Source organism: Panthera tigris, chromosome C1, assembly GCF_018350195.1.
Source record: "Panthera tigris isolate Pti1 chromosome C1, P.tigris_Pti1_mat1.1, whole genome shotgun sequence".
Lineage (NCBI taxonomy): Eukaryota > Metazoa > Chordata > Mammalia > Carnivora > Felidae > Panthera > Panthera tigris.
In genome coordinates, this window is record NC_056667.1 from 21,008,232 (window position 1) to 21,031,991 (window position 23,760).

Genomic DNA, 23,760 nt, shown 5'->3' on the forward strand with positions numbered 1-23,760 from the left:
CTTTCTTTCTTTCTTTCTTTCCCTTTTATTCTTAAGCAAGTATTTAATGGTGGTCAAAACAAAAGCATACTTTCAAGGTGGGAGAGTGTACAGGCCCAGAAGTGGCAACTGCCTCCTTAAACCCTTTCCAAACAAGTGTATGTACATGTCAAAATGTCTGTCAATGCTCCAACCTGGGGAAGCAAGCTTTGGAGACAGACAGACAGACCTCAATCCTAGACCTTGTGTGAGAAATTGTGATTATATATATGGTTAAGATTCAGATACTGCCCCCAGGGTCAGAAAGACAGACCTTGAAACAGATAAACTTCAAAAATCATAGTAATTAAGATGTAAATGGGGCACTTGGGTGGCTCAGTCAATAGAGCATCCGACTTCAGCTCAGGTCATGATCTTGCGGTTCATGAGTTCGAGCCCCACATTGGGCTCTGTGCTGAGAGCTCAGAGCCTGGAGCCTGCTTCGGATTCTGTGTCTCCCTTTCTCTTTACCCGTCCACTCACATTCTTTCTCGCTCTCAAAAATAAATAAACATTAAAAAAAGAAAAAAAAGACATACAAAAGTTGGACCCTCCCAGCCCTAATGCAGGAAGAAGGAAGCCAATTATCTTCCCTGAGGGAATTCAGGAAGGCTACCTGTAGGAGGTGTTCTGGGCGTGGCCAAGAAGAGAAAGCATCTGAGAAGGTCACAACCAGGCAGAGGTCACAGGGGAGTGAAGATGGCCTCTGTGTCGGGGCAACATTCTGAGAGAAGCAAAAGGGCAGTCACAAATTACCATGTCAGAACTATCTGACTTACTCTTTATTGAGCACTTACTGAATGCAGACTCTGTGCACTTTGTACACATCACAGTCGTGTTTGCTAAAGTGTGCCAGGCCAGCCAGCAGGGCATAGGAGGGGACTGGAGGCAGGACACCAAGAACATTTTTATCTTAATAGTTACATTTTGGGGCACCTGGGTAGCTCAGTCGGTTAGGTGTCCGACTTTGGCTCAGGTCATGATCTCATGGTTCATGAGTTCGAGCCCCGCGTCGGGTTCTGTGCTGACAGCTTGGAGCCTGGAGCCTGCTTCGGATTCTGTCTCCCTCTCTCTCTGCCCCTCCCCTGCTTGTGCTGTGTCTCCCTCTCAAAAATAAACAAACATTAAACAAAGTTTTTTTAATAGTTATGTTTTAAAGGGCGCCTGGCTGGCTCAGTCGGTTGAGCGTCCAACTTTGGCTCAGGTCATGACCTCACGGTTCATGAGTTCGAGCCTCGCAGATGCTGACAGCTTGGAGCCTGGAGCCTGCTTCAGATTCTGTGTCTCCCTCTCTCTCTGTCCCTCTCCCACTCGTACTCTGTCTCTGCCTCAAAAATAATAAATAAACATTAAAAACAATTTAAAATAAATAAATGGTTATGTTTTATGTTTATGTTCATCTTCTATGTGTGGCAGGTGGCATTCATTCTCACATAATTTAGTTATAAAACATGCTTTTCAATAGATTTAAGTTTTAAAAAGTGACTCAATTCAGGAGCGCCTGGGTGGCTCAGTTGGTTGAGTGCCTGACTCTTGATTTTGGCTCGGGTCATGATCCCAGGTCCTGGGATCGAGCCTGTTGGGCTTGGCACTGAGAGTGGAGCCCGCTTAGGATTCTCTCTCCCTCTCCGTCTGCCCCTCCCCTGTGCACGAGCGCACTCTCTCTCTCTCTTAAAAAAGAATCAAAAAGCGACTCAATGCAGAGAAAACTATTTATGAAGTAAACATACAGACGGATGGTACACAGATATTGAAAAGTTGTGAGGCGGGTACACAAATGACTGAAACGCAAGAAACACGGTGCTTTAACATCCAAGCATTTATCTCTCTCGGAGAGGAGTTGCAAGTCGCAGACACCCATTCGAATAGGCTTGAGCAAAATAAGAGAATGTGTCCTGACGAGGGACTCTCATGGGACCCAGAAGAAGGAATGCAGATGTTGTTGGGCCTGGAGAAGGGCCTGGCCTGGAGGAGGAGGGCAGCAGGCCGAGAGGCACCGGCCCCTCCTTGCTCTAGGCTTCTGGGCTCCCTCTGGTCTCCGCTTTGCTCTGTGCGTTTCCATCTTCTCTCCGTGCGGGGTCGGTTTGTCCATTATGTTCCGGCTGTCACCCACCCTCCCCTGCCCCACCTCATACCCACAGCCACACGCGTGTAGACACGCACGCACACGCCCTGCTCCAGACTTGTATGTCTTCAGGTAAGTGGCCCGAACTAGCACCCCTGAAGCTGACTGCCTATTCCTGGGAGAGAACCTGACTGGCTCCCCTGGAGCCAGACGTCCACGTCTCATCCATTCAGCTCCTATCAGAGGATCAAGGGGAACACCTTCTCAGAAGAAGGAGGCATCTGGGATGAGCAATCATCCTGACCAAGAGGTATCCGCCTCGGGATCCGTGGTTCATAACAACCCTATGAGGTAGGAAATGTAGCTTACGGTTCCGTGGCAGGAAGTGACAGAGCCAAGACTTGAAACCGGGTCTGTGTGACACAGAGCTCGACTCTGGGGCACTACCCACCTCGTCACCATCAGCGAAGTTCAGCCCACAGCTACCGTCCCAGACCCCAGCAGGTTACTGGCCCAGTGTGAGGCATTTATCACACTCAGCCCGATAGACAGGAAATAAGGATTTCACTTTATGAGAGGACTATGGCTGGAAGGGAGGAAGACGTCTCAGGAGAATCACCGGGCTCTGGAGACCAGGGGAGGCTCCTCCAAGCCTCTGGGTCTGTGGCTGCCGTATTCACACCACAGGTGCTCAGGCTGTGAGAAGAGGCTCACTTGAAACTATTCACCGAAAATCATGAGCAGGCATCTAGAGACCTTCAAGAGAAGCTGACACCTCTCTTCTGCACCCAGAATACAAAGTGCTGCTGGCCTTTGGGACTATAGCTGCTCCTCTCACCTTCTGGAAGCTAAATTAGGAGGCGGGCCCCCCCTCAGAAAGCAAGGTGGTGGAGGAGACCCGACAGGCCTCTCCCACTGTGGAGGCCTCACCCGCACACAGGTACTTCTCAGCCTAAGTCCCCTTTCTCGTGGGAGCCTCTGAGCAGCACGGTGCCCCGGATGCCCCAAACTTGGCTTTGAGGGGTCTTTGCCCACCCCCAGTGGGGAGCGGCCCCACAGGAGGTACTTCATCAAGGTTCACTGTTAAGACAGACAGATGGATGCGGCTCTCGTGTCTCTCGCACTCCCACAGAGCCGACCCAAGCCCGAAGTGAGGCCCGTACAGAGGAGGTGAGCTCCCCACCCTAGCCTTGGATCTATGCACGTCTTATCATCTCTGGCACCTTTCAGGATGGGTCGTTGGATGAGTTGGAAAAGGTGCCACTGTGCCACTTCCCCTAAGAAGCGTCCCAAAGGCCTTGTGCCTCTGAATGAGACAAGGTGGCAGTCTCCTGGCTCCAAGTTTTCCCCAGAGATCCTGCCACACGGCCAGGGGAGTACCCCCTTTCCCCAACCACCCCCCCCTTCTCTGCCATTATAGTGGTAAAGGAAGTGGTTGCCGAAAAGTTCAGGTCACACCGGCTCAGGGCTGCTGCCCTGGTAGGGTGAACAGGGTGGCTCAGAGTCTGCCCCCAAGGTCTGCCTCTGGCCCCGACTCTCCCCACAGAGCTATCAGACTCAGGTACTCAAGGTGAGGTTATCAGCCAAGGTGATTATGGCACGTGCCCAATGGTGGCTGGCGGGGCACATTGCAATTCTGGATCTCCCAGCAGTCTGGGCCTGCCGTCACCCCCACCTTGGTGAGGTAGCCTCCACACTTAAAGGGTCGCTAGTGCCCAGAGAGGAGGTGCCCAGAACACAGCAGAGACCTTTTTGTCCCCCGGGTCCGTTGATGTCCGTGGAAGATAAGCCTCTGGGCCTGGCCCCAACAATCAGGGACTAATTTTTGAGACAATTGGCAGGGTTCTGGCTGAGCGGCATGACCACTTCGGTGCCGGTCTCCGAGGTAGCCCGGGAGCACTTCCGGGTGCTGCGCATGTTGTAGAACTTCTCAGTGAGGTGCTTGCGAAACTTCTTGGTGAGGAAACAGTAGATGATGGGGTCTAAGACGCAGTTGGTGCTAAGAAGGCAGAGGGTGACCTGATGGGCATCGTTAACAGACTGGTGGAAGTTGCCCCTCTGGATGTCCAGCTCAGCCAGGGTCCAGGGCAGCTGCACGATGTGGTGGGGCACGAAGCAGATGATGAACACGGCCAAGACCGTGCAGACCATCCACAGAGCCCGGCGCTTGACTTCCACATTACGCTGCAGCTGCACCGGCTGCGTGAGCAGCCTGCGGATGATGACCAGGTTGCAGAAGAGGATGAGGAGGAAGACGAGGAAGAAGCTGATCACGAGGAAGATGTGAACGACGAGGACAGGCGTGCTGCCCTTCTCATAATGCTCAAAGCAGCGCGTGATGTTGCCCGAGCCGGTCTGGTTCGGCACCACGTTGGTGGAGTCCAGGACGAAGAAGTAGGAGGCGGCGGACACGATGGCCACCCAGATCACCAGGGACACGGAGAAGCCACGCTTGCGGGTGGTGGCCTGGGCGGTCTTGATGGGCCGTGTCACCGCCTGGAAACGGTTGTAAGTGATGACAGCCAGGAAGGCCACTGAGCAGTAGGTGTTGATGAAGAAGAAGCAGCCGGCCAGGTTGCACAGGAATCTGGGGAGAATCCAGTTGCCCTGGTTGTGGTAGTAGATGATCCACAGGGGCAGAGTGACCAAGAAAAGCAGGTCAGCCACGGTGAGGTTCACCATGAAGATCTTTATCTCGTTGAGTTTCTTAGAAGGGTACAGGCAGGCAAAGACCCACAGCACGTAGCTGTTGGCGATCACCCCCAGCACAAAGATGATGCTGTAAACAATCGGGAAGAGGGTGTATCGAAACTCAGAGTCCACATGAGAAGAATTGTTTGGCTCCATCGCTACGTGTGGAAGGGACAGCTGGTCATAGAATCCTGCCCTGGCCTGCAAGATCACACAGGAATTTTGGTTAATGAAGGATCAAAAGGGAACTTTCTCATTTAATCAGTTCCAACACTCTTTGCACATTTAAAAAGCTCTAAAACCGCGGTATCTTCTAATTAGTTGTCAGTATTTTTTTTTTCTGAAGCAAATAATGGTGTGTTTTTAAAATGAACAGCATCTGAGGGGTGGCTGGGTGGCTCAGTCGATTGAGCGACCGACTTTGGCTCGGGTCATGATCTCGCGGTTGGTGAGTTCAAGCCCCGCGTTGGGCTCTGTGCCAACAGCTCGGAGCCTGGAGCCTGCTTCAGATTCTGTGTCTCCTTCTCTCTCTGTCCCTCCCCCACTCATGCTCTGTCTCTGTCTGTCTCAGAAGCAAATAAACATTAAAAATTTTTTTAAATAAATAAATTAATTAAATTAAATTAAATAAACAGCATCTGAGATTCAATGAAATCAATGGCAATTAATGACAAGAATGGCAACAATTTGCGCTCCATTTTAAAGCATACCTTCTTATTCTTCGACTTATTTTGGCTTAAAGTTTTGGATCATCTACTTCTGATGATAAACTATATGAAAATGTATATTATAAAATGTTTATTTTTCTAACAGCTTCTGAATATTTTTCTCTTGATGAAATTTGAAACACAAAATTGAGTGGTAAATGTTCTCTGTATTAAAAAATAATCTATAGGGTCGCCTGGCTGGCTCGGTCGATAAAGCATGTGACTCTTGATCTCGAGATCAGTGAGTTTGAGCCCCATGTTAGAGGTAGAGTTGCCATAAAAAATCACAATGATGGGGGCACCTAGGTGGCTCAGCAGTTAAGCATCGGGCTCTTGGTTTCAGCTCAGGTCATGATCTCACGGTTTGTGAGTTCTAGCGGAGCCTGCTTAAGATTCATTCTCTCTCTCCCTCTCTCTCCCCCTCTCTCTGCCCCTCCCACACACACTCTCTCTCTCTCAAAATAAATAACTTTTAAAAATCATAATGATAATAATAATAATTTATGTGTTCATACAAAATCTGGAAAGTACAGAGAATTCTATTTGGGTGACTCAAAGATGAAATATTAGCAAATCATTAGAAAGAATGAGTTATATCTAATTGTACTGGCAAGGAAAGTTGTCCCTGGATAATATTAAGTAAAACAAAATTTTAAAGATTTTTGTGGCCCCATTATATATATGTATATGACAGCTAGGAAATGATCTAGAAGGATATACCTTTAGGAGTTGACAGTGGTTAAATAACCTTTGGGAAGATGAGATGGGCTTGGTGCAAAGTTTATTTTATGCTTCTTCTGTTTGAACTTTTTAGGAGCATTTATTGCTATAGTAATTTTAAAAAACGTTTAATGAAAAAGAAAACTGGGGGAGCCTGGGTGACTCAGTTGGTTACGTGTCCAAATTTGGCTCAGGTTATGATCTCACAGTTCGTGAGTTCAAGCCCACATTGGGCTCTGTTCTGACAGCTCAGAGCCTGGAGCCTGCCTTGGATTCTGTGTCTCCCTCTCTGTCTGCCCCTCCCCTGCTTGTGCTCTGTCTCTCTGTGTCTCTCAAAAATAAATAAACATTGAAAAAAAGAATTTTTTTTTTAAAGAAAACTATAGGAGTGCCTGGCTAGCCCAGTCAGTGGAGCATGCAACTCTTGATCTCAGGGTTGTAAGTTTGAGTCCCATGTTGGATGCAGAGAATACATAAAAATAAAATCTTAAAAAAAAAAAAAAAGATAAATATATAGTGGAGAAACCCAGTAGACAATACTTCAATGAAATGATTAAGATTAACTCATCATTAGTAAGACACATCAACATCAGGTACCCTTGATATGATAAAAGATATAACATCATTCTGTGGTTTTCTTGTCAAAACTGCATAATCTCAACCTAGTCATGAGAAAACTTCAGACAGACGCCAATTGTGACACATTATATAAAATGATCAGAAGGGTGAAGGTCATGAGAGATAAGGAAAGACTATGGAGCTGCCATAGGACAGAGGATACTAAGGAGACATATGATAACTAAGGACACTGTGGGATCGTGTATTGTATCCAAGAACAGAAAAAGATAATTAGTGGAAAAACTGGTGTGACTCAAATAAGGTCTGTAATTTAGTTAATATCATATCAATGCTCATTTCCTGGTTTCGATCATTGTATCATGGTTTTATAAATTGTTAACATTAGAGAATGTTGAGCAAAGAGCACACATGCATTCTTTGTACTATTTTGCAACTTTTTTGAAGGCCTAAAATTATTTCAAAACAAAAAGTCTTTTTTTTCTTTTTGATGTTTAATTTATCTTAGAGAGAGAGAAAGAGCGTAAGCAGGGGAGGGGCAGAAGGAAAGAGAGACACAGAATCTGAAGCAGGCTCCAGGCTCTGAGCTGTCAGCACAGAGCCCGATGCGGGGCTTGAACCCACGAACCGTGAGATCGTGACCTGAGCCGAAGTTGGACGCTGAACCGACTGAGCCACCCAGTCGCCCCAAAACACAAAGCCTTTAAAAGTAGAAGATTAGGGGTACCTGGGTGGCTCAGTGGGTTAAGCGTCCGACTCTTGATTTTGGCTCAGGTCATGATCTCACAGTTGGTGAGATCGAGCCCCAAGTCGGGCTGAGTGCTAGGTATGTGGCCTGCTTGGGATTCTCTCTCTCCCCCTCTCCCTCTGCCCCTCCTCCACTTGGATGTGCATGCTCTCTCTCTCTCAAACAAACAAAGAAAACAAAAACAAAACAAAAAAAACAAAACAAAACAAAAAACAAAAGAAGGAAGATTAAACTAAGCATAATCCCACTACCCAAAGTCTGGTCTATTTCCAACACCCTCTTTGCCACCATCCACTCTCCATCACAACTAGTTGCTACCTCCTCTCTTGCTTCTCCCACCGTGTTGCCACATGAGTCCGGAAGTCTCTCTGATATTTGTGTTGCAACTGTGGGTGGAATGGAGACTGAGGGCGTGAGGGGTGGAGGAGGGGGTTCAGCAAGGCCCAAGGCTCATCATCCATCAGAGAACAGTGAGGAGAGCACAACATTGGGAGTAAGACACTCCCTCGGAGCCAGACACTCTGCTAGGCGTCTGCATGCACTGCCTCACTTGAGTCTCAAAAAAGTCCTTTGAGATAGGAAGTCAAATTCCCATTTTACAGCGTAGGAAACAGTATAGGGTGTTTATGTGACTTGTTCAAGGTCACACAGCTGTCAAGGGATAGAGCCAGGATCCAGCTCTGTGCCTAAGAGTCTCATGGGGGAGATGGACAAAAGCCGCATAAACAAACATAGTTGCCAGACAAAGAAAATGGGGTGCTGTTATGGAATACGGATATACTTAGAAAAGAGGTGATGCTTCCTTTAAGACCAGAATGAGGAAGAGTGCTTCAGGCAGAGGGATCTGCATCTGTCCAGGACTGAGGCAAGAAAGAGCCGAGTAGGTTATAGGAACGGAAAAGAGGGGCACGTGATGGCCCAAACCCTGATCTCTAGCTGCCGCACTCCATCCTTATCTCCTGCCATCTTCCCACCAGGCTCCAGTCAAACTGGACTTCCCTGGTGGGTCTTCAAACGTGCTCAGACCTTTCCTACGTCAGCCTGCAAGCATACACCCATGCCGATGCCTTGAACCCTCTTCCCTAACCATGCACCACCTCCACCTGGCCATTCTAGCTCATGTTTCAGACCCTAAGTGAATTTCACTTCTTCAGAGAGGTCTTCACGGGGCCGAGTCCGGTCCTGCCTCAAAGCTCCCTGTACTTCTTTGTAAATCCTAGAGCCATTGTGATCACTTCGTGTTTGTGTGATTCATAACACTCTCCCATCTGACCTTGAGCACCAGGAGAACAAGGAACTTGTCTGTCTATTCAGCACTATTCCCAGCAGCATGAACCAACGAATAAAAGAATGGGCGATAAGGCTAGTTGATTACAACCATCTCTTTGGGAGCTCTGGAGCAGTGGAAACACTTGAAGAAGAAGCTCAAAAGATACTTATAGGCGAGTTTAAAGAAACACCTAGCTCTAAAAGCAGAAACACACCCATACATAGAGAGAACAAGCCATGATTGCCAGTGGGGTGGGGGTGGAGGGATGGGCAAAATAGGTGAAGGGGAGTGGGGGAATGCAGGCTTCCAGCTACGGAATGAACAAGTCACAGGAATAAAAGGTACCGTATAGGGAATATAGTCAATGGTACTTTAATAGTGTTGCATGGTGACTGATGGTGGCTACCCTTGTGGTGAGCATAGCATAACCTTAGACAGTTGTCAAATCACTGTGTTGGATGCCCCAAACTAGCGGAACATTGTGTATCAACTATACTTCAATTTAAAAAAGAAAAAAAGAGGGGCGCCTGGGTGGCTCCGTCAGTTGAACGTCCAGCTTCAGCTCAGGTCATGATTTCACGGTTCGTGAGTTCAAGCCCCGCATCGATCAGGCTCTGTGCTGACAGCTCGGAACCTGGAGCCTGCTTCAGGTTCTGTGTCTCTCTCTTTCTCTGCCCCTCCCCTGCTCACGCTCTCTCTCTCTCTGCCACAGACTGAAGTTGGTGGTTGTCTTCAGGAAAAGCACTTCAGCAATTGAGTCATAAGCTGAACTTTGTTTTGGATCATCATTACCACTTGAAAAAAATGACTGACAGACTGTGGTTTTTCAAACTTGAGTATCATACTTTCTCAAATATGAACAAAGTGAACCCATCACCTCACGGAAAACAAATGACAGTATGTGTTGCCAATGAGAAAATTCGAATTTTCGAGAAAACTGGTATCTTGGGAAAATTGTATTTGTCAGTATGAGTTTGACAGCTTCTTAGTGCTTAAGGAATTTTCTGATGAGATTGGTGGTGATATGAATGAATGCAATTGTCAAAAATCCTTTAATGAAAGATCTGTATTTGGAAGACCTGCATAACTTAGCGAACGGTTATTTTCCAAATGAGGAAGACAGGTTTCAAAATTAGGCCTAGGCGAAAGAATCAAAGGCTGATGGGTGCCTGTGTGGCTCAGTCAGTTCAGCATCCGACTCGGGTTCAGGTCATGATCTCACGGTTCGTGGGTTCGAGCCCTGTATCAGTCTCTGTGCTGACAGCTCAAATCCTGGAGCCTGCTTCAGATTCTCTCTCTCTCTCTCTCTCTCTCTCTCTCTCTCTGCCCTTTCCCCACTTGTGCTCTGTCTCTCTCTCAAAAATAAATAAACATTAAAAAAATTAAGAAAAAAAAAGGAATCAAAGGCCAAAACAAATCAATACACTGCTGTGCAACAGATTACAGACAGTTCATTGATATGATTCGGGGCTTCCACATTGCAACTAACTTTTAAGAAACTACCATTTGTGGAGCTTTGATGCAGTATCAAGATATCATCAATTATCTGAAAAAGATATCAAAATATCCCTCTCTGCACAAACACATATCTGTGCAAGGGCAGATTTTCTTACACATACCATGCTGGACTAAATGCAGAAGCAGATAGGACAATCCAGCTGTCTTCTAGTAAATCCATGCTTAAAGAGATTTGCAAAGAAATTTAAATCAAGGCTACTTTAAATTATTTATGTTTTGAAATTGTTGCTATTTTTTGCTACAAATGTTATTTGTGCTAACATGGAATGAGTTCATTATTGGCTTTTATACCTAAAAACAAAAATTTTTCCAATGTCTTAGTTTTAATTTTGAATATGGGAAATATTGATGGATACGACCCATGGAAACAAAAGCTCTCTGGGGCCCTCAATAATTTTTAAAGATAGAAAGAGATCCTGAGACTGGAAGATTTTAAAATTTTTTTAATGTTTTAATTATTTTTGAGAGAGAGAGAGAGACAGAACGTGAATGGGGGAGGGGCAGAGAGAGAGGGAGACACAGAATCCGAAGTAGGCTTCAGGCTCTGAGCTGTCAGCACAGAGCCTGACACAGGGCTTGAACTCAGGAACTGCAAGATCGTGACCTGAGCCGAAGTAGGATGCTTAACCGTCTGAGCCACCCAGGTGCCCTGAGACCGGAAGATTTTTAAATCGCTGCTCCACAAGACAAAGAAAGAAAAAGACACAAGCTGGTGGTTACTATGGGGAAGGGGGGTTGGGGATTACAGAGTGCACCTATTGTGATGAGCACCAAGTAACGTAGACTTGTTGAGTCACTGTATCGTATGCCTGAAACTCACGTAACACTGGATGTTAACTATACGAGAATTAAAATTTTAGACTTGAATTAAAAACAATCGCTGCTCTACAATCTCAGCCCACACTCCCCTCCCTCCCCCCACCACCTTTCCTTTGAGCCCAAGATGCCCATCCATCTGAGACTGGCCTTGTTTCTTTCCCCTGCTGGACCTTCATGTCTTGGGGCACCCTGTTCCTGGGCCCTCAGAAAGGCGAGGAGGCAGCCCCACAGCTGAGCAATGCGTGTGCTCGCTCTGGGTCTTTGAGGAAGTCATGTCCCTACTCACCCCCACCATCTACCCCACTCGTAAATAAGTCCTTTCCTCTTCTTGGGTTTAGGCTCCAGCTTAGTGGGGTGGGGGCAACTCTCCACCGGAAACTGTCTTTCTGCAGCCAAAGAATCCAATCCAGGATATCGCCTCAGGCCCAGTCCCCTGTGCCACGCCTGCCCAGGCCTGTTGAGAAAGTCTTCCCACCAGGACCAGGACCAGGGTAAGGCTTGCGAGGCATTCACGTTGAGTGCAGATCTTAAGCAGACGCTGAAAACCTCACTGATCAAGATACATAATGTTTAATGCAATATCTTTCGAAAACTCAAAACAGTATTACAGAGAGTTCCTTTTGCCTCCAGTTCTGATATGGCTCTGCCTGGCACAGTTCTGATCCTGTGTCTTCATTGAAAATTTTGATATTTTGATGGGGCGCCTGGGTGGCTCAGTCGGTTGAACGTCTGACTTCGGCTCAGGGCATGAGCTCACAGTCCGTGAGTTTGAGCCCCGCGTCAGGCTCTGTGCTGACAGCTCGGAGCCTGGAGCCTGCTTTGGATTCTGTGTCACCCTCTCTCTCTGCTCCTCCCCTGCTCATGCTCTGTCTCTCTCTGTCTCAGAAATAAATAAAAACATTAAAAACTTAATAAAAAAAAAAAAAAGAAAATTTTGGTATTTTGTTCATCACAAAATTTTTTTCATTCATTGATTTTTTAAAGATTTTCTCACCATGTGAATGGAACACACACACAGGTTAGCCCAACTCACCCATTCAGTCACTCACTCATGTAGTCACTGAGCAAAGCACTCACTGGCTCCAGGCCCTGGTCAGAGTGCTGAGGCCTCAGAGAACAGACCCAGTCTCCACCCTTAAGTGGCTCACAGGTCATGTTGCAAAAGAGAGATTCAGAAGTAAAGTGACGAGTGTTAGAATGGTGGAGGTCGGGGCGCCTGGGTGGCACAGTCGGTTAAGCGTCCGACTTCAGCCAGGTCACGATCTCGCGGTCCGTGAGTTCGAGCCCCGCGTCAGGCTCTGGGCTGATGGCTCGGAGCCTGGAGCCTGTTTCCGATTCTGTGTCTCCCTCTCTCTCTGCCCCTCCCCCGTTCATGCTCTGTCTCTCTCTGTCCCAAAAATAAATAAAAAACGTTGAAAAAAAAATTAAAAAAAAAAAAAGAATGGTGGAGGTTCCAGAAGTTGGGGTAAATCCGAAATGGTGCCCGTACTCAGACTTGAGGGTCAGGAGTGACCCCCTCCCTATGCTGAAGGACGAGAAGGAGTTAGCCCGACGAGGAGCCCCAGGCAGAGGGACAGCGTGTGCAGAGGCCCGGAAGATTAGCAGAGGATGGACCTTGTTCTCAGGGAACTTGAGACGCTTGGTTTAGTTAAAGCTTAAAGGGGTGGGGGGGCTGGTGAGGAGAGAGGGGCCTACAAAGTACCAGTCAACTTAAGAAGGATCTTAAAGGGGCACCGTCAGTTAAGCATCTGACTCTTGATTTAGGCTCAGATCATGATCTGAGGGTCATGACATAGAACCCCAAGTCTGGCTCTCCACTGGGCATGGAGCCTGCTTGGGATTCTCTCTCTCTCTCTCTCTCTCTCTGTCTCTCTCTGAATCTCTCTCTCTCTCTCTCTCTGCCCCGACCCATCCCACCCCACCCCCTCTAAAAAGAAAAAAGATAAGAAGCTTAGTTGAGCAACTAAATGCTGTGGGAAACTTATTTGTATCCTATAAAAAGGGGCTCCTGGGTGGCTCAGTCGGTTATGCGTCCAACTTCGGCTCAGGTCATAATCTCACAGCTCGTGAGTTCGAGCCCCGCATTGGGCTCTGTGCTGACAGTTCAGAGCCTGGAGCCTGCTTCCAGTTCTGTGACTCCCTCTTCCTGCCCCTCTGCCACTCGCTCTCTCTCTCTCAAAAATAAACATTCAAAAAAATAAAAAAACAAAGTAACTGTAAAAAATATCTCTTAGACAAGTGGAAGAACTCAAGCACAGACTAAGTATCAGATGGAATTCAGAAATTAATGGTAATTTTATTAGGTGTGATAATGATATTATGGTTCTATATTTTTAATCCCTTATTAGGTATACATAGTGAAGTATTTATAGGTAGAATTATATAGGATCTCAATTTTGCATTAAAATATTCCGGGAAAAACATTCCTGCATGCTAATCTCCATTTCGCAGTTACCTTCCCTGGAACCCAATCTGTAACAAGATGTAATCAGGTCCGTCTGGCCCGAGAGGCTCCCCAGTCCACATGGCCCCTATAGGAGGCCCAGCAGAGGCCTCTTCCTTCTAGATATAGGGCCAGAATCAGTGTGTGTGTGGAGGGATGGGGGGTGGGTCTTGGGCTGAACTCCTGTCTCTGCCTAAAGCTCTGCCCCCAGTGACTCCAGTCCCCATCACCCTGGCTCTTCCTACTTCTGCTGCCTTCTCAGATCCTGTGACTCCTACTGTCTTAGCCTTCATCCCAAACTTAGGACCCAGCTGTCCCTTTGAAGCACTGGAACCCTTTGACATCACCCAAAATGTAACTGCTGAGTCTTTTCTGGGTCTTGGGGGCTCAGACCTCTGTGCTTTTATTCACGCTTCCCTCACTCTCGGCTGCCTACTAATCACTCTTTAAGACTGCTCTGGGAGCGCCTGGGTGGCTCAGTCTGGCTTCGGCTCAGGTCATGATCTCATGGCTCGTGAGTTCGAACCCCACATCGGGCTCACTGCTGTCAGTGTGGAGCCGGCTTCAGATCCTCTGTCCCCTCCCCTGGTCTCTCTCTCTCTGTCAAAAATAAATAAACATTTTTAAAAAAGAAGAAGAAGAAGACTGCCCTGGCCCCGTTTCCTCCAACTAGTTTCTCCTAAGCCTCCCTGCCTCTTTCATGCCCTGCTTTCTGCCCCTAGACCTGGTTAAGGGCTCGTCCTCTGAGTTCCCATCGCTCACAGCTTCTTATATCATCAAAATTGCCTGTTTGTCCTCCTGCCACACTAAACAGTGGCTCCTGGAGGGCAGAGAAAATGTCCATTCATTCACCCAACAGTTACTGATATCCTGTTGGGTACTGGGCACTTTGTTGGGGATTCTGCAGGAATAAAACAGGCAAGCTCCCTGCTCTCGAAGAGTTTAGTCTCTAGTCAGGTAAAACAGACAAAAACAAGTAGAGAGATAAAAGCACACAATAATTTCAAATTGTGATGAGTTCAATAAAAGAAATAAAAAGTGACATGATGAAGATTGGGTAAGGGGCTGCTTTAAATAGAGTGACCAGGGAAGGCTTCTCAGAGGAGGTGACCTATAAACAAAACCAGAGGAAGATTTGCCAAGAGGCCAATGAAGTGTAAACTTCAAGGCCCCTCCCTAGGTCTTGTATCTAACTGGGTATTTGCAATTTGGTAGCTTTTCTTCAAGAGGGCCTCCCAAATTGTATAACCTTTAGGGTCCTGCAAAAACCCAGATCTTCCCCTGGCTGAAATCTAAAAAATGAGAAGGAACAAGTCAAGAGAGAATCTAGAAGAGTATTCTACGCAAAGTATATCATGTGCAAAGGGCCTGCAGCAGGAGTAAGTTCATCATATTCCAAGATAGGAATAAAGGTGTCATGTTCAGGGAACTGAAAAGTCAGTGTGGACCTAGGGGAGCGAGAAATGGGAGGATCTGGATGAGATCAGAGGGCAACAGACCCAAATGGTTCCTAAGCGGTGGTAAGGAGTTTGCATTTTATTTGATGAGCACTGGAGGGCCCCTGGAGTATGTCAAGCAGATGAGTAACATGATCTGAGTCCCCGACTGCAAGACAGAGAATAGATGATAGGGGACAAAGTGGAAGCAGAGAGACCATTTGGGAGGCAAGAGACGGCAGTGATGTGGACCACAAAGTGGTGTTTCTTATTCCTCTCTCCATCTCCAGCGCCAACAACACAAGCTGGGTCAGAGCTGGGCTGGTAAACATTTGTTGAGTGAACAAATACCTAGCAGCCAACAATTTTGACCTCTTTGCGAGAGCTGCAAGAGGACTGACTCCAGAAGATGGTCGAGGCCTGATCTGTCCCCTGACAGAAGAGTACCAGTAGAGGCGCGTGGGTGGCTTAGTCGGTTAACCGTCCGACTCTTGATTTTGGCTTAGGTCACGACCTCGTGGGTTGTGAGATCAAGCCCTGCGTTGGGTTCTGTGCTGACAGTGCAGAGCCGGCTTGGGACTCTCTCTCCCTCTCTCTGTCCCTTCCCCACTTGTGCTCTCTCCCCCTCTCTCAAAATAAATAAATAAACTTAAAAAGAAAAGAAAAGAAAAGAAAAGAAAAGAAAAGAAAAGAAAAGAAGGGTCCCAGTAGCTGCCCGCTCCCCAGAGCAGCCTCCACACAGGGCTACAACCTTCCTACCTCAAATTGTGGTCCTTGGACCAGTAGCATCAGCATCACACATGAGTTTGTTACAAATACAGAATCTCACACTCCACCCCAGACCTGCTGTGTCAGAATCTGTATTTTAACAAGATTCCCAGGGGATTCGTGTGTGCCCTGAAGTTTGAGACGTGCTGTGCTTCAACACGCTTCCAGCCACATACTCGACTAATCTATCACCTTCCATGGGTCCCCAGTGCCCAGGACCGAGTCCAGGCTCCTTTCCCACCTTATCTCCCACCAGCGTTTCTTTTACAACTTGCCCTGTATTCTAGCCACACTGAACGCTTTGCTGCTTCTCTAAAAACTCCATTTCTTCTCAGACCTCGGTGCCTTTGCACATGCTGTTGGGCCCCTGTTGAGAGTGCCTTTTGCCTATTGGTTTACCTAGCAGAATCTTGCTTATCTTTTAAGACCCAATCTAAAGAGTGCTTCCTCTAAGACACCCTCCCTGACTGTCCCAGGCAGAATAAGTAGGCTTCTTCTCCAGGTCACCATGGTCCTGGGCAATGTTCCTTAGTACAGCACCTGGCACAATGGGTTGTTACATATTAATTTCTATGGCCATTTCCTCATCAGTCTGGACCTTCTGGAGGGCAAGGACTAGGTCTTTTTCATCTCTTTATTTTCAATGTCAGACACCAGGGACTGAATGAATGAATGGCCACGCCCCTGATGATTATACAGAGGAAACCGGCATGAAGGAAACGTGTCCAGTCTCTCTGGGGAAGGCATCGTAGGATGGGGAGAACAACCCCTTTCTAGAGTCAGAAAGACCTGGGTTCTATACGTGCTCTGCCATTTGCGTGCTGTGTGACCTTGGGCAAGTGAGTTCACCTCTCTGAGCTTCAGTTTCTTCAACTGCAAAATTTTGCAATTTTAACAATGGTTCCAAAACTGAGCGTGCAAAGTGGTCACAATGACCAGCAGGCCCCCCTCTCCCCATTGGCTCAGCCGCATGAAGCCAGGGAAGGGGACTACCGTCACCACTGTCCCAGGGGCTCTAACCCACATACTGGCTTTCCTGTCTCCTCTAGACAGGTCCTTAGGCTAATGCCAACAAAGCTTTCAACAGGTCAGGAAGGGAAGGAGCATTTAGAGGGAAAGAAGGCTGCAGGTCAGACCAATCAATTTCACACGCAGGCACAGCTCCCTGATGGCTGAAGTCTGGCAGCAGCCGAGGCCCAGCTCTCAGCTGGGGGTAGGCGAGGGGAGCCATAAATACTCATGGAGACAGAAGAATTCTGCCATCTGAATCTCCCACCCTCTACCTTACAGAGCATTCAGCCCCAACACCCTACCATTCCCCTTCTGTCTGGGAACATCATCTGTCCCCCTGGAACCTGGAGAAAGGACTCCCATCCTCAGCTGAACAAACAGAGGGGAGGGACCACCCAGATCTGGGCAGAAGAAAGTATGTGCTAGTTACTTCCCCAGTAACTGGGCTGGGAAGCTGGGTTTACCAGCCAGACTGGCTCCTAACATTCTGGGGTCATTTGGGGTCAAAAGTACAAAAGTCTAAATATTTATAAGCTATAAATCACTCATATCCAAGTTCACGCACATCTCATGCATCAGCAGCTCCTCACAGCACTGCAAGCCTGGGGGAAGTGGGGTGTGGGAGGGACACAGGCTCCAAGTGGGCATTTACACATGAATCTAAAAACTCCTTGCCTTGTGGGGAGGACCTGACAGGAGGGGATCTGCAGTCGGCCTGCCCTACGTCGACTTGGGCTCAGGTCATGATCTCGCGGTTTGTGAGTTCAAGCCCCGCATCGGGCTCTGGGTTGACAGCTCAGAGCCTGGAGCCTGCTTCCGATTCTGTGTCTCCCCCTACTCTCTGCAACCCGCCCCCACTCCGCCCGCTCGCGCTCTGTGTCTCTCTGTCTCTCAATAATAAATAAACATTAAAAAAAAAATTTTAATAAAAAAAGCAAATAAACATTAAAAATATATATATTAAATGCAAAACTCCTAGAAGAAAACGTAAGGAGAAATCTTCATAACACTGGAATGAGCACCAATTACTTTGCATATGGCACCAGGACCACAAGAAACAAAAGCAAAAATAGACACATGGGGCTACATCAAACTTTCAAAATGTCTATAGCAAAGGAAACAGTCAACAAAGAAAAAGGCTGCCTGCAGAATGGGAGGAAATATTTGCAAACCTTACATTGGATAAGGGGTTAATATTCAGAATATAGAAAGAACTCTTACAACTCAATAACAACAACAAAATAATAATAACTGATTTTAAAATGGACCCAAGGACTTCAGAAGAGTTTCTCCAAATATGCAAATGGCAAACAAGCACATGAAAATATGCTCAACGCCACTAATCATCAGGGAAATGCAAACGAGAACCTCAACGACATTATCACCTCACACTTGGCAGATGGCCACTATCAAAACAGCAGAAAATAACAAGTGTTAGTAAGGATTTGGAGAAATTGGAATGCTTGCCTACTGTTGGTGGGAATATAGAATGATACAACCACTATGGAAAACAGTACAAGTTTCATAAGAAAATTAAAAATAGAACTACCATATGACTCAGAAATCTCACTTGGGTATACTTTCAAAAGAACTGAAAACAAGATCTTGGGCTCAGTCAGGTGTCCAACACTTGATTTCAGCTCAGGTAGTGATCTTATGGTTGTGAGATCGAGCCCCACGTTGTGAGCCTGCTTAAGATTTTCTCTCTCTCTCTCTCTCTCTCTCTCTCTCTCTCTCCCTCTCTGTCCCTCTCCCCCAAGCTCTCACTCTTTCTCTCAAAAATAAAAAACAAAGGGGCGCCTGGGTGGCTCAGTCTGTTAAGCGTCCAACTTTGGCTCAGGTCATGATCTCGTGGTTTGTGAGTTCGAGCCCCGCGTCGGGCTCTGTGCTGACAGCTCAGAGCCTGGAGCCTATTTCAGATTCTGTGTCTCCCTCTCTCTCTGCCCCTCCCCTGTTCATGCTCTGTCTCTCTCTGTCTCAAAAATAAATAAACGTTAAAAAAAAAATTAAAAAAAAAAAAAGACTACAGACTCTGATCAGACAATCCTGGGTTCGAATTCTGCCTGTGTCTTGTCTCGGCTTGTGACCATCGTCAAGCACATCAGCCTCTGAGCCTCAGGTCCTTCCCCTGTAAATGGAGCTGACGATATTCCAAGCACATATCTTCCCAGAGTGGTGTGAATATTCTATGAATAATATGTGTAACGTGCTTGGCACCATTCACGGTATTCACCATCAACGGCTTTTCTGTTGTGACTGGGACAGTCACATCTCGTTAAGGCAGCTGGTGGCAGTTGGCAAAATGCTGTCAGCTGATTCTTACTCAAGATAATTAATTTAACCTCCAATGGGCCTCTCGTTACTCATCTGTCAAAATAAAAATAAGAAGTGGCAGAAGAAGAATGCCTGGTTCATAGTGTTGTTATAAGGATTAAATAGAAAATACCTGATTCATGATAAAAGCTCAAGAAATGTTGGCTATTGTCAGTCTTACTTCTCGACCCGCTCCCTCCCCCCTCCCCACAGAGTTAGAGGTTCCATAGAGGTTCCATGACACAACACATCAGACTGCATTATAATGGATGTTGGTTTCTTTTTCCTTTGGGTTGGGAATTCCCTGGGTTCAAGACTTCTGACATTTCACCAGTATGTACGGTAGGGTCTCCTCCACAGCGAACATTCAAGGAACATCGGCTAATACACACACACACACACACACACACACACACACACAGTCACATTTTGTCCTTCACCTTTCACTTCCAAAACCTCACCTACCAGCCTCAATCACTACCAGCCCTTAGATTCCCTGGGGTCTCTAAAACAAGATAGTTTAATCAGTTCCCTTCTGTGAGTCCTACTTTTCTCATGTAGAAAATGACAATAATACCAGCACTGACCTCACAGGATAGCCCTGAGGTTGAAGGCAGATAAACCTCTAACGAACGTGCTGGACATATAGTAAGTGCTCAGTAAGTAAGTTACTTCTATTCTGACCTCCCCTGTTGCTTGACATTTGGGCCCTGGCCTGGCCATGCTGCCATACTCTTTAAAGAGTCCCCTTGTGGAGTGGTTTCACTACCATTTCTGCAAGAAGCAGAGGATTTGAAGGGGAAATTAAGGGAGCAAGTGTCCTGACCTCTCGTGAATTCTGCACTGGGCTCCCCACAGTGTTTAATTCAAGGAGTCCAGCACCATGCTGGGTACATTTATGGATGAATGAATGGAATTCTTTGTCCAGAAGAGGTCAGGGACAGAGTATAGGGCCCTAGAGGCGGGGCTGGTCTGGGTGCCAGATTTTCCCAATTTCCCTTCTCACAGAGGGCCCTTCCCTGACCCCAGGAATATATATTGTGCTGGTGAGACTCACTCTCTGCTCAGCTGGTCTAAGACATCCTTGTGGAGTTGGGGGACCCTGAGCCTGGCCTGGTTCTTTCTTTCTGACTCCCAAATGCCCAGAGGGTATATGTGAGTCCCCCTCCTTCCTCCTCGCTTCTGGGAAGTAGGCCAGGGCAGGGAGGAGGGAGTGAGATGTACTTCTTCTCCTGTGGGCTTCCCCAGTGCTTCCGTTATACCAGGAATCCCACCAAAGGACTACGCCTCCCAGCCTGGGCGCTCCTGAGTCCTGCTGGTGCCCTCGTGGGTACCCGGGGCCTGGCCCAAGGGAAAACATAGGGTACAGGGCATAGGCCTCAAGGTCACACAGACCAGGATCGTCACCGTCACCGGGGCTGTTCTTTCCTAGTTGTGGTTTGGCTCTCAGGGCCTCCTCCCTTTCTTCATTTGCAAAAGGGTGATAATAAAGCCTTCCTCAGCAGGTCGTTGTAAGAACAGAATGAAGCAATCTACACAAGTGGTGACAGCTCAGTAACTGTGAGCTCCTCCCCAGCCCTCAGAAAATGCTTATTGAATGAATGAATGAATGAATGAGTGAACAAATCAGCCATGCACCAAACCAGCAGCAACCAGGGGTAGATGAAGAGAGATCACAGGATTTGGATCCGGACCCTGGACTCTGGCCTCAGCCACACCTGCCACCACCTTGAGCCAGTGAGTCTCTTCCCTGCTCTGAGCCTTGTGATATTTATCTAAAAAGTGGTGGGGGCAGGGGCAACCTCAAGCATTGTTGTAAAAAGAAAGTAAGATGGTTAGGAGTGATAAAGGGTTCAGAAACAGTAAAGCACTTGATAAATTCAAATGGACTTTATGAACTATAAAGGGGCCCCGCACAGATGTTTGATGTGCTTCTCCCATCAGCCAACTGAGCTTAGCACCAAAAGCAGGCCCTAAGTAAGGGTCCCCCTCCTGCAGAACTGAGAAGGTGGGGAGGGGTTGTAAATGGTAGTCTTCCCCTCATGTAGTCTCTCTCTCTCACTCTCTCTCTCTCTCTGGATCCTCTTTGGCTGAAGACACAAAGGAAGAAAGGTACACCAACCTTGCTGTTGGTTTGCTTAGCGATTCTGCTTCTGGAAATTGCTGGGCTGTACCAGACCCCCCTGCAGGTTGCTCGTGCCACAGACACATGAGACTGTAGCCAGAGCCAACTCCCCAGGCCACATCACACAACCACAGGCACACGTGCACACACAAAGATTCACCAGAGACTTCTCTCCCCTCCCACCATGCTGCCAAGGAACCCAGTGGTGACTGGTCAGAGAGGTGGCTGGGCTGGGGACCCAGCATTTGCCCTTCTGGGAATGGGCTCCACCCCTAACCCCGACACACTGCCGCGGGACCAGTCAGGGAGTGCTCCCATGGCATGGCTCAGCTGGTGGCCCCTCCTGAGCCAACCCTCACGGGGCTGGGGGAGATAGGGAGTAGGAGGGGCTGCTACAGACAAAGAGGAGAACCCCCTTCTCCTCACAGGCCTAGGGTGCAGAGTTGGGAGCCTGACTGTAAAAGGACAGTCAGACAGGATCCCAGCCTTTCATCACACCCCTTCCCACCCCAATACCAATCAGGAGCAGAAACTCCATCCTGGAGGCTCATTTTGTCACTAATGCCATAGGCTGTATAATTCCTTGCCCAAACCTTCATTGGACAGATGGGAAAACTGAGGCCCAGAGAAGAGAAAAGATTTGCCCTAGGTGACAACAGGATCGGGGGCAGAACTGGGGCCAGATGCTGGGCCTCCGGCTTGCTGTCCTTCCTAAATACGAACTTTATCACTCATCTATTCATTCATATTCTAAGATTATACTACTCACCAAACTCTGGGCGAAGGGTAAGGATAAGACAATGAACAAAAATTCCTCATCTGTAAGGCATTTAGAGTAAGGATTATGGTGTCGGCAGTAACACACTGGTTCATTTTTGTGCAGCATGTTAAGACTGACAAAGCATTTTCCCACCCAGCCTCTTACTTTATCCTCCTCCACAAAACCAAAGGTCAGTACTTTGAACCCCAATCTACAAAGGAGGAAAGAGACGCTCCTGAGTTGCCCAAGGTCCCAATCTGTAAACAACAGCTAAAGTCAAAATCCTGGCTGCCCACCCCAGGCCCAGGGCCATTTTCTTCATGGCCGGAGCAGACTTCTTTCTTTGGCTGGGCACCTAAAGGCAGGGACATCTTTCTCTTTACACACACACACACACACACACACACATGCCAAGTATCTGGAACACAGCTGCATATTCAATCAGAGCAATTTCAGAGCTGCCTGAATGCTTACAGAGAGATTCTACTGGTTCCCTCATCCTTCACAGATGAGCAAGTGTCTGGACAATGACCCCAGTTCTACCAAGCCCATCTCTGGACCTCCTGCCAGCAAAGGACAAGGGGAGACCGGCTTGTGCCCTGTCCCTACCACCTGGGACCTGTTGTGGGAAACCGGTTGTGAGCCAGGCCCTCTGTACAAATAACCTGGGTCTCTTCATCATCCCCCAGGAATGCCTAGCAGCTCGTGAGTTCCTAAATGCCCAGCCCTGTAACATGCCCTCTAGGTCTCCAGACATTCCCACTGGGGAGACAACATCGTCCTCATTCGACGAGGCAGGAAACTGCAGGGAGGCAGCACCGCTTGCCCAAGGTCACACAGCTAGTCAGGTAGATGGCATCCGGCTCTCTGAGACCTAGACAGCTCCCTGTCATCACCATTATCAGCTCCCAGTGAGGTCTCTGAGGTCACTTCAGCACTGCCTTGGCCTCAGACAACCAAAGAAGGGAGCTGGATCTCCTGGCAAGTTTGGTCACGAAGAATCCTTCCTAAACACGACCGAGACTCCGGGCCCGAGGAAGATGCCGAAACACCCGTTTGCTTAGGCGCAGGCCAGGGGCAGGACCTCAGTGTCCCGAGTACATTTTCACGTGCCTCCCCCTTGCTCAGCCACAGCGGGGACCCCACCCCCCTTACCTGTATCAGGAACAGTGGCTGCAGCAGCAGAATCTGAGCGTCTGTCTGTAGACCCAGCCTCTGTGCTATCTGGAAATTGCAGAAGTGAGGAAACAGAACACACCATTGCCAAGTCACCCCCCGGAGGAAATACTGTGACCCTGGGGCTCCTCCAACAGATGGTATAGGAACCTCCACGCCGGGTCACTGGGCCCCGGCCACTGCTCAGAGGGTTCTCACAGAGCCAGGAGCAGGGTGGGGCATGGGCAGTGACCAGCATGCCAGGCAGCTGGGATAAGAGAGAGAAAACAGAAAGTGAGAGCGCATATTCTTAGGAGAGAGAGAAACAGCATGAGAGCGAGGAAGAGAGAAGTGAGTGACCAAGCAAACGGGAGAGGGAGAGAGGGGGGACAATCAGGAAAGAAGTGAGAGATGGGAGGAGAGAGGCACACAGAGAAAGGCAGACGGATGTAAACACAGACAGAGAGCGTGAGAGGAATGAGGAGACACGAGGGCAGGAACCAAGGGAATTAAAGGAGAACGTGATGAGACAGACGGTGAGCGTGTTCCTGGTGCCCATGCGTGCACATCTGCGTGTCTGTGGATGGGTGTGAGGGAAAAAAATGAAAGAAAGGCGG

The 23,760-nt window shown here is 48.0% G+C and overlaps 1 protein-coding gene across 1 annotated transcript; it reads right to left on the reverse strand.

Annotated features, from left to right (window-relative positions):
• Nucleotides 1-1,716: 1,716 nt before the first annotated feature.
• Nucleotides 1,717-23,298, reverse strand: PTAFR (platelet activating factor receptor). The gene is made up of 2 exons (XM_015544646.2): nucleotides 23,144-23,298; nucleotides 1,717-4,975 (listed from the first exon to the last, which is right to left on the reverse strand). The coding sequence occupies exon 2, from the start codon at nucleotides 4,928-4,930 to the stop codon at nucleotides 3,902-3,904; it is 1,029 nt and encodes a 342-aa protein (XP_015400132.1). The 5' UTR covers nucleotides 4,931-4,975; nucleotides 23,144-23,298; the 3' UTR covers nucleotides 1,717-3,901.
• Nucleotides 23,299-23,760: the final 462 nt, after the last annotated feature.